Below are 10,660 nucleotides of genomic sequence, written 5' to 3' on the forward strand. Positions count from 1 at the left end.
TCTAAAATTGTATTTTTGGTAACATTGTTATACTCTTTGGTCCAAAACTATGCAGTCAATTGACCCATCAGTTGACAGTATTTGACTAATCAGTTGACAGGCTTGCCAACATTAATTTAAACTAAACATTTCTTATTTATATATAGAAGTATCAATGACAGCTATTACATTATTTTCTAAAATAACAATAAAGGAAATAAGCTAAGGAAAAAATCCCAGGTCCCCACTAAGTTTATTGAAGATCCCAATACAGCTCTCTACGTGCCACAATAATGTAGTTTCCCTTTCTTCCAGCTGCGTGACATCAAGCGGTTAGAGGGTAGTTTGGTTTTTCAAGGTGGAGTAAGGTGGAGAAATATCGTTGAGTTTTTCCCCTCCCTAACTTATTTTCCAACTCTTGGAAAAAGAACTGCTCAGCTTTGGCTTTGCTCCAAGAAAACCAAGATCTGCTTCAGGTGAGTGAAATCAAAGCTGCCTGTGGCACTTCCAGTTCCTAGTTGGGAGATGAGTAAGCAGGAGGAGTGTGCTGAGTATGTTTGAGACAACAAGTCATTGCAAGTAGAGTAATAGCAATGCTGCTATTAGTATTGATATTAGGAATTTACTCTTTTAGAGGAATGCATCTTGAATTGAATGAACTTAAGACTGCAAGAAAAATGCATTTAGAGATGTGAGTTTCAAACCTTATTTTCTTTTTATGCTTTTGTATATTGCAACCATCTTCTCAGCCTTTAAGTAGCAGTGACGGGTTAGAAACTTTTTTCTAGTTTAGAGGGATATCTATTATTTACATTCATGACTTGTTCTCCTTTCAGTTGTTTGTATAATGAGTTACAAATGTTTAATGGATCAATTTGTAAGGCTGATCTTAGGCATCCTGTTGACATGCTATTTAAACTGAAAACAAAAGCTAGATGCTCTTAAAAATAAAATATTATTCCTGTAAGGCTAAATCTACTTATCTATTTTCTGCTTGATGTATTGGAGTGCTTCACTTTGGGCCCAGTTTTTTAAAGCTCTTTCAATAATACATAATCAGTGCATTCAAAAGTATACTATTAGTGTTAATATAACTTACACTGATGGTAGAATTTTGATTTGGGCCATATTCCCATTTTGCAGTTATCATTTTGAATATATGGTTTCTGCTCAACACCTGCAAAGGGTTTTGGAGATGCATGTTTGCTAAATGAAAAAATGCTATTAGAATTTGCTTTGTAAGTGATGGTGTGTTTGATTAGCGTTAACAAACTTGTGTAATTCTTTGCAAATATTGTTTAAGAGCATTTCACTGGATAGTACATGCTTCCGTATCAATTTACATGTTCTCTCCTATTTATAACAAACCCTATAACTGTCACTTCTCCACTTTATTGTGTGTTGTGGAGAGTAAATAAAGCAAGTTATTTGAGGCATGAAGTATAGTAAACTTGGCTGTCTAAATGTAATGATGGAGAGCACTGAATAAGGCTTTGAACCTGTCAATGTTTATACACTTGCTTAGCTCTATTCATATGGAGTTAATGCTTACTCTCATGCTTAACTCTGAGCACCTGCTACTCTTGCTTTGTTCAGAGTCCTTGCCTAAGAGAACAGTATTGGCAGCTTCCTTTGTCTGTGTGGAATCTCCACTAAACTAATTATTTCTTAGCAGGACAGGGCTACAGTTTTAAGTGAGAAAATGTTCCTGTTACTTGTAACTTTTCTTGTAGTTGCCCTTTTGTAAACAATGGCCAATTTTCAAAAACCAAATACTCCACTCAGTAACTCCAACTTTAAAGATGTATTGTGCTGCATTATCAGATATAGTTTATGCTACTTATATCTATAAATATTTATAAGCTTTTAGTTTATAAAAAATCATGAGATCAGAATAGTGTTAGTGGTATTACCAAAAAAAAGTCTTTACTCTGTTCCCGCACTAGAATAAGTTTGACAACATAAAAACAAGCTACCTGCTCTCTTTTTAATGTTGGTGAAATGACTACTTGTGAAATGAGCATAACATAAGCGCAGAATGCTTTAGTGATTCAAGCTAATACCATACCTTCAGAAGGGTATGTGGATCATACATTGTATATATTACAGCTGCAAAGCATTGATTTTTTTGGCAGGCTACAGTAGGGTAATTCATGGTCTTAATGTTGAAAATTAAGCACATGTGTACGTGTTTGCAAGACTGAGACCTACAAATATTTTAGTTATGATTACTAGGAGTAATCCTGAGTAGTCCTGTTGGTATTCAGTGAAACTATTAATAAATTTAAAGTATTATTCAACATGAGTAAAGGTAGAAAGACTAATTCTGGTATAGTGGCATCGAAATTATTTTCTTAAACAACAACAGTGTTTAAGAAATTTTCTCAACTCCTTCCCCTCTATGCAGTGCGGTCAGGCTGCAGTTGGAGTACTGTGACCAGTTCTGGGCACCACACTTCAAGAGGGATGTGGCTAGCATTGAGCGGGTCCAGAGTAGGGCCACTCACATGGTCAGGGGGCAGCAGGTCAGGCCCTACAAAGATAGACTAAAGGGCCTGAATCTACTCAGCCTCCACAAGAGAAGACTGAGAGGCGATCTGGTGGATGTCTATAAACTCGCCAGGGAAGACCAGTGGAAAATAGGTGAGGCTCTGTTCCCCCGGGTACTACCTGGGATAACAAGGAATAATGGCCACAAATTGATTGAGAGTAGGTTCAGGCTTGATATCAGGAGGCATTACTTTATGGTTAGGGCTGCCAGGCTCTGGAATGGGCTTCTAAGGGAGGTAGTGATCTCCCCTATCTTGGGGGCCTTCAGGATGAGGTTGTATAGATATCTGGCTGGGGTATTATGATCCCAGCACTCATTCCTGCCCAGGGCAGGGGGTCAGACTTGATGATCTGTTCAGGTCCCTTCCGACCCTAGAAACTATGAAACTATATATCATGTTGTTAATCTCATACTTACTGTATTGCTAAAGGTGAATCGTTTGATTCAAATTATTTGAACTTGGAAAAAAAACCCGTCCCTTAGGCTAGAATCCCTTGTAAGAATCTGCTAATAGAATATGTGACAGTGAGATGAGAAGTAAAATACTGTCACATTAATAAGCAATTAAGAGAAAAAGCAGAGAAAGGAAATAGAGAATCATAAAGATTCAATTTGCAAAATAGCAAAAGATGCCCTGGCGAGGGCTATAGTAGTGTACTTGTAAATGATCTGAAAAAGGGGGAGGTGAACAGTAAGATGACAAAGCCCAGAAGTGACACCGGTAAGTTAGGCTCAGGATGAGACTAAGGTTACATCTATGTACAAATACAGTGCAGGCAAAAGACATCCATGCTAGCTCTGAATGGGCAAATTAGCTTGCAGAGTTCCATGCTACTGATTCTGTGTCTGGTACCCAAACTATAGTGGGTGCTTCTGCACTATGCTACATCGGAGACATGTAGTTAACTGTATATTGTCTAAAGTTAGGCAGAAGGCAGGCTACAGCTATACCTTGTAGACTTACAGAATCAGAGGTGTATAATGCAGATGCTACAGCATAAACTTAATTTGAAAGGAAATTGATAAAATTTAAGGCTAAAGAGTTTCAAAAGAATAGTGTGAGCCACTTGCGTATTCCTGGCTGGATTCTAGATTAATTGGGAACATGCTTGATGACATGGGTGCATCTACCCATGTGGTAGACTACACAATTGTTACTGCTTAAGCAAGTACTAAATGACTGCACAGTAACTAGCATTACTGAACAGTAGCTTTGCAAACATGATTCATGCCCCGCAACACTATGTTGCTGTAGCAACAAACTATGACGCAGGAACTCATAGCTACAGTGACGTAGCTTCTTGTGTAGATGCTCCCACTGAAGTCAAAGGGAGTTGAGCACCTGTAAACCTTTTATAAAATGTAGCACCAGACTTTTTTTGTTTTATGTAACTCAGTATTCAGGAATGGGATTGAAAATAATACTGAGAGCATTAAAAAAAAATAGAAATATATAATTGCCTGGTTTACTGTGCTTGGTTGTAGTGATTCAATTTCTTGAAGAGCATAGTAGGAATACAAGAGATGCACAGATAATTAGTAAAGGCCTGGAAAGATTTCCACACACAGAAATCGGTCAATAACAAAAACACACAAATTATTGGAAAATAATAGGCTTTTACTTACCTTTTTTCTTGATGTAAAAATGGAGAGACAATAATTGAAACCAAAAATACAAGTTTTAGAACTGATAAAAGAAAAAGCGGAAAGATACATTCTCTGTCTTTTTCTTTTTTATTACATTATTAATATTCTCATGGAACTCACCGATATCAGATGCATCAGTGAAGTCATGCACTTAATACAATTTGAAAAGGGATTATGACACTTTCATGACTAAATTGCTGTGGTTACATTGGACAAATTAAATATTTGTTTATATGAAAGTGAAACCTTCAGGGCATAAACAAATTGCTGAAGGGTGTCAGCAAGCAGCTTCCTCTATGAGCAGATAATTACATAAGTGCCCATCACGGGGTTTCTTACACCTTCATTTGAAGCATCTGTTACTGCCATGCTTCAGAGACAGACTGTTGGGTTAGATGGACCACTAGCCTGATTTTATATAGCAATTTCAGTATTCTGTTGCTTCTCTCTTTCCATATTGGTTCAGTTATTTCATGGACTTTAACCCTGTGTTTATACAGCACACAGGAAATGTAGGCAAGAAGCAGCATTTAAGCCCATTATGAACAATGCACATGACAGTGCACATGTTTTAACCACTTGGAAATATTTCTATAAAGTAAATTTACTCTCACATGTAAAGAAGAAATTTGGGGTAGGGATGAGGGAGAAAGGCAGTTGGTTAAAACTTAGTAGCAATTTTGGAAATGTAGACAAGAAGCAGCATTTAAGCCCATTATGAAATATTTAGAACAGGGAGCTACTTTACCTGTATCCTTTAGTTTACAGTTACATTTGAATGGTGAAGTTGGGGTGTTTTTTTGTCTGTTTCACACCAGATGCTTCTATAGGAAGAAACCATGGCAGCATGTTTTAATATTAATGAGCTTAATCTTCTGGGAATTATTGTATATGTACCCTTTTAGAATACAAATTGTTTGTTTTGCATGTTAGTTATGCTAGTACGCTAAATCTGAGTGGGTTGCTATTAATCGTTAAAAGTGTATGCAGTGAAGCTATTGATATAGGTTCTACTTATTTTTTTTTTAAGAGGAAACCTCCTTTTACAGTGATAAACTGGTTTTATTTTGTGTTTTTAATGGTCTGTATGATGTAACCATGTAATGTCCACATGACACTAAGTTGTCTCTTAAGATAACATATGCTTAGGCACCTTTATAAATTATTAAAGCAAGCATAACATTTATATTTTTGATAGCATGTTCCCCAGGATAAGACAAAGTTGTTATAGTAACTCTGGTTTAACTTTCCTTTTCTTTCAGGACCATGAACTTTGAAGTCCTGAAATTATAGCTATTTGATGACAGTCAGAGCTGTGATCTTCCCTGAATGAACAATGCAGGCAATTCAAACAGTGGAAAAAAAAGTCACTTTTATAAGGGAAATACTTTTTACAGAATCTTTCATAAAGAAACAAGAGCTCAGCAGAAACCCAGTGAAAAAGCAACTCTGTCAGGAGCAGCCATTGGAAGGAGCTGTCTGCAGCTTTCAGTGCTGTACTGAGCATGTCCTGGTGGAGCACAGTGCAAGCAGCACATTATGCAAAAAGGCAGCTCTAGCAGATGGGAGAGAGGCACAGAACGCGTTTGCTTCCCTTGCACCACTGCTGCCTGAAAACAAACCTGGATTACTTGAGAGGCTCTCGCCGTCAGGCCGAGTAAATGAAATCCAGCAACATGGCTTGATTTCTGAAGGGGCTGGATTGCTAAAAATCATGGGGAACCAAGATGGGAAGCTTAAGAAAAATACAGGTGATGTGCATGAAGGAGAGGATGCTTCTGGGCCCAAGGATACAGAAGGCACAAAGAAGGTAGCAGGAAGCAAAAAGGGACTGGGGAAGCACGCTAAAGGAAGTGAATCTGGCAAAAAGAAGGGTAAGTCAGACTCGAGGGCCTCGGTGTTTTCCAATTTGAGGATTAGAAAAAATCTGTCCAAGGCTAAAGATGGGACCAGCAGTTCAAGGGAGGATGTGTTAGAAAGCCAGGCCTTGCAAACAGGGGAGCTCGACAGCACTCATTCTATTCTTACTAAAACTCCAGATATCAGTATCTCTGCAGATGAAGGGGGTCTCTCGGACACAGATGTTGATCATTTTGAAATTACAAATGAAACTCGGCCAGCTGCTGCAGAGGCACAGGATGGACAAAGGACCAGCTCCGGCTCCGATACGGATATATACAGTTTCCATTCAGCCACAGAACAAGAGGATTTGCTTTCTGATATCCAGCAAGCTATTAGGCTGCAGCAGCAGGGGGCAATTAACATTAGAACTGAGGAGCATGTCACCAAAACAATGGACAGACACATGGCTAATTCTCAAGCAGCCCCCTTAGATATTGAACGGTTTCTTTCAGTAACCAGCAGTGACAAAGAGAGTAGCCCAGAAACGGAACAGGCTATCTCGGCAATATCTGAAATTGCAGAAAACATTACAGCCAGTAAAACTGAAAGTGAACTGAAAGCAGCAGCTAATATGGGAGGGCCTCCTTGTGATAACCTATTGACCGAGGAGCAGGAACGCCTTGCTGCTGGAGTGAATGGGGTAGCTAACGAAGTAAAAGATCACCCAGATTTAGATGCAGCCGTGATAGAAAATGGATCTCTGGTAAATGGTTCCACTTTCCATTTTCCAACCTCAGCAACAGATTCAGATACTACAATTAGAGAAGTGCAAGCTGTTGATTTCCCAGGCTCTGTGAAAGATGATGCTATTTCAGACGCAGGCCATGATCCTGCCACTCAGACTCAGGAAGGGAAATGCAGCACATCAGCCAGCCAAGAGGCATTGGATAGCAGTTTGCCTACTGAAATGAAAAATGGCACTTTGTCCTCTGAGGGGATAGCGGGGAGCCCTGCACTAAGTTCCCGATGCTTCAAGCCCTATCTCATTAACCCGTGTTATGTCAAAACCACAACCAGGCAGCTGAGTTCTCCAAACCATTCACCTTCTCCATCCCCATCGCAGAGCCCACTTTTCACAAGGAAGGATGAGTTCTTCCACAAAAAGGAAAAGGCATCCAGCAAGAAGCAAAGGTCTGCTAGTTTGGCTGGTTTACTTAGTCGATCAGCAGACTGGACGGAGGAGCTATCTGATCACAAATGTGATATATCTAAAAAGGTAGGCTCTGCAGACTACTTGGAGCCCAGGGGGTCCAGGGAGAGATTTCAAGCAGAAAGAGTGCCTTTGACTCACTCAAGAAAGTCCTCAGGGGTGCAGGCTTCTACAGATACCTTTCCCAATGTCTTTACAGGTGAGTGACTTTTATTAAGGTAACTTTTCCAAAGTGACTTTCTTGGGTGGAAATAACATAAATATATATTTCAGACATTCTCAAGCAGCTCCTTTAGATGTTGCAATATGTCTGAAGGGATAATTTTTTAGTTTTGAATCTTTTCTGTACAAATAGAATTCATCAGCACTGCAAACACGTACATATGTGCACTTCTTACTTGGGAGTATTCCTCTGTGGCCTGCAACTAGTCCCAGTTAGTGGCATGTATGACTGTTCCCAGATTTGGGGTCTTAATCTTTTAGATACAAACTTAAGGCTTTAAAGCTTTCCCACAGGTATTATTCAGAATAATGTTCTTGAAAATTGATCCAGGATGTTTGGTTTCAGGCTCTTGGCAGAAACTAAAAGTTCAGAGAGAAACTGTTTTGTGAGCAAGTGTGTGTTGTAGTACAGTGGTGTCTAGAGGCTTGCTGGGAAACTAGTAGACATTGGCCAATTTTGGAGCCTGGTGTGCAAGATGTGATATTTGATACAAAATAGAAATGGAGTGGACAGGCAATCTTCACTTAAATTTTTATTCTTTCAAAGCTAGTTGATCCAGTAGACCTATCTGACGTGTTTGTGTATTGAATATAAAATATTACAAATTCCTTCTACAGAAAGACCTAGTGCAAAATGGGAAAAGGAGTTCAAGCACAGAGGTGGGGGTGGTATCATGGCCAACAAAATACTTAAAGTCTTAGCTCTCCTTTTTTAAAGACAATGTAAAATGGAGAAAGGGGAATATTTGTATTGCTATTTGATGCTCTTGGCCCATTTGCCATGTGACTCATTCAGGTATACTTTATTCTGGAAGGCATCCTCTGATGTTTCCTCCTTGGGCATCTTGTCAAGAAGGCTTAGCAGTGCATAGCTTAATAATAATCTTTCCAATAAAATATAACATGATTAGAATGCTCTATTATACTTCCTCTTACTTCCATCCTTATATCTGGGGCTTCTGCTAAGGAGGGGGAGGGGAAAAAATGATTGTACAAATAGAGAAGGCCTGTGTTGTGTGTTTGGAGGTATGTATGCAATGAGAATTCAACAATGCATACTAATAGTTTTAGACTGAAGAAAAATATAAAAATTAGCTGATATCAAGGGGAATGTCCTACTTTGCTACAAACAATATATTTACATAAATATCCTTTGTGAGACTAAGCCAACTTAACTCACAACTAGTGTTCAGACCAATTTTGGAAACAGAGATCAGTAAGATTTCTACCATACATGTTTCAGTGTACTTGCAAAAATGCAGTGAATACCATTTTTAGTGCTTGCTTTAGAAAGTAGTAAGTTTAATCATTTGCATTTTTAAAGCTTAAGTGGTGGTGTTTCTTTTGATAGGTTTTAAAATAATCAATGTTGTCACCAACTGTTTCTTAAGTTTCTTACTGAAAATGTTACTTTGTTCATGGCTTAGGTTTTAAGTATCACTTTAAATTTAATTTAGTGTACTACTACTAGTTGTGTAGTTTCCTCAATTTCTGCTCGACATGTTCCCAAAACAATATAACAGGCAAGTGTAACCTTTATTTCTAGTCAGTTTTACTAGTGATTGTTGTCCAACAGCTGAGTACTGCTGGGTTTGGGAAATTCATGGTAACGTATTAAAATTATTTGAGTTACAAAAATAAATAATGCCAGCATGCTTACTCACTCTTTCAAAGAAGGAAGAAACAAATATGTATGTGACCTTTGGAATTAGATCACAGATAATTAAAACTTGGGATCTAGAGTTTATCGTGAATTTTGCACCTGACTTCAAACCTCTCTGGAACTGAATATTTTAATGTGGGACCATCTCCATTTCACTTTGGATTTGCTAAATCTTTTTCTCACCATTAATACATAATTATCTGCAGTTACCTCCCTGCCAGTATTTTAAATATTCCTATAATTTTCTCTTTATAATTACTTAAGACTAACTATATTAAGATACCACCATCCTATGATATTACTTTGAAAAATTAATTTTATATGAGAACTCAAAGAATTTTGTGTTTTCAAGTTTTATCATAGCTTTTAATTTTTTCATCAGCATTTAAGCATTTATTGTTTTACCCCAGTAACTTTACAGTGTAATTGTGAAAGGAGCAGTGTCCAGTACAACAGCAGCTCTGCCTCTTATGGAAATCACTCTGACCCTCATTTGCATGTACATACCAGCTGTCTTTTCAAGCAGAGGGTGATTATACTTTTCAGATTATGCAGGCTGGTTTATGTTTAAAATAGGAAAACTGGACATGTAATTTATGTAGAAAAAGATTATCTCTCGTCATCTTTCTCTCGTTTTGTATTTTTGTTTGTAAATTGAAAAAGTGTAAATAATGAAGTAGTGTTACAAGAGCATTTCCTATGTTCTTTTCCCAGAAACTGGCCTTGTTCTTTCATTATTGGAATGGCAGAAAAGCTTTCTCACTGAGAGCAGCTTTCATAGCAGCATTTTCAGAAACACAAAAAGTATGGTATATCCCCTAAATTTTGAATAGTAGGTCTTTAAGAAAAAAGTGTTCCTAGTGCAGTTAAATATTTGGACTCCCTAACAGGATTTATAACAGGATTTTATATATGGTGGCTTATATCTCTTTGCACATGGTCATTTTCCTTTGAGCATTAAATCCCTAGGCACTAGCTGCAGTGAATACATAATATTCTGCAGTTGTGTCTTGAATTGAGTTAAATATTCCACCAAACTTCAAGCACTGATTTTACAGACAGCAGGTTTTGAGCAGATGTCTGGCCTAGTTTTCACAGTATACTGTAGTTAGGCTGTGTACCATGTGATTTTTTTTTTTTTTTTTTTTTTTTTACAATGGTCCGTGTGTGTATATCAGGCTGCTCTGGCATATGACGTGTATGGTAATGAGCATGTGAAATTGCAACATCTTTAATCTGTAACTTTCCCCCCTAATTTCTCCCAGACTGGATTTAAATATTTTTGTTTTCATTAAATATAAAGCTTAGAAATTAAAAGCTACTGGCATGAGGTCAACTGTCTTGGCAAAAAAAAATGCAATATAGTTTGCCAAAAAAACCTCTTGTAATTTTGTATATTTTATATACAAATAGAAATCAGGATAAGCAGAGCATGATACCTAGATTTTGATGCACCCACTAAGGGTGATGTGTGGACTGGTTTATAGAACACTCTGAAATTTTTTTGTGTATGTTTGGGGGGGGTTTGTGCTGACGACTGAGTTTT

At 37.8% G+C, this 10,660-nt stretch overlaps 1 protein-coding gene across 1 annotated transcript; it reads left to right on the forward strand.

Moving 5' to 3' along the window:
- Nucleotides 1-348: 348 nt before the first annotated feature.
- On the forward strand, nucleotides 349-7,193 carry LOC102380224 (formin-2-like; the record flags this gene model as incomplete). Its single annotated transcript, XM_025213842.1, has 2 exons — nucleotides 349-455; nucleotides 5,440-7,193. A coding segment is annotated over exon 2 (1,680 nt), but the record flags the coding sequence as incomplete, so codon positions are not given.
- Between the last annotated feature and the right edge of the window lie 3,467 nt (nucleotides 7,194-10,660).

The sequence above is a fragment of the Alligator sinensis genome, unplaced genomic scaffold, assembly GCF_000455745.1.
Source record: "Alligator sinensis unplaced genomic scaffold, ASM45574v1 scaffold93_2, whole genome shotgun sequence".
In the NCBI taxonomy this organism is placed as follows: domain Eukaryota; kingdom Metazoa; phylum Chordata; order Crocodylia; family Alligatoridae; genus Alligator; species Alligator sinensis.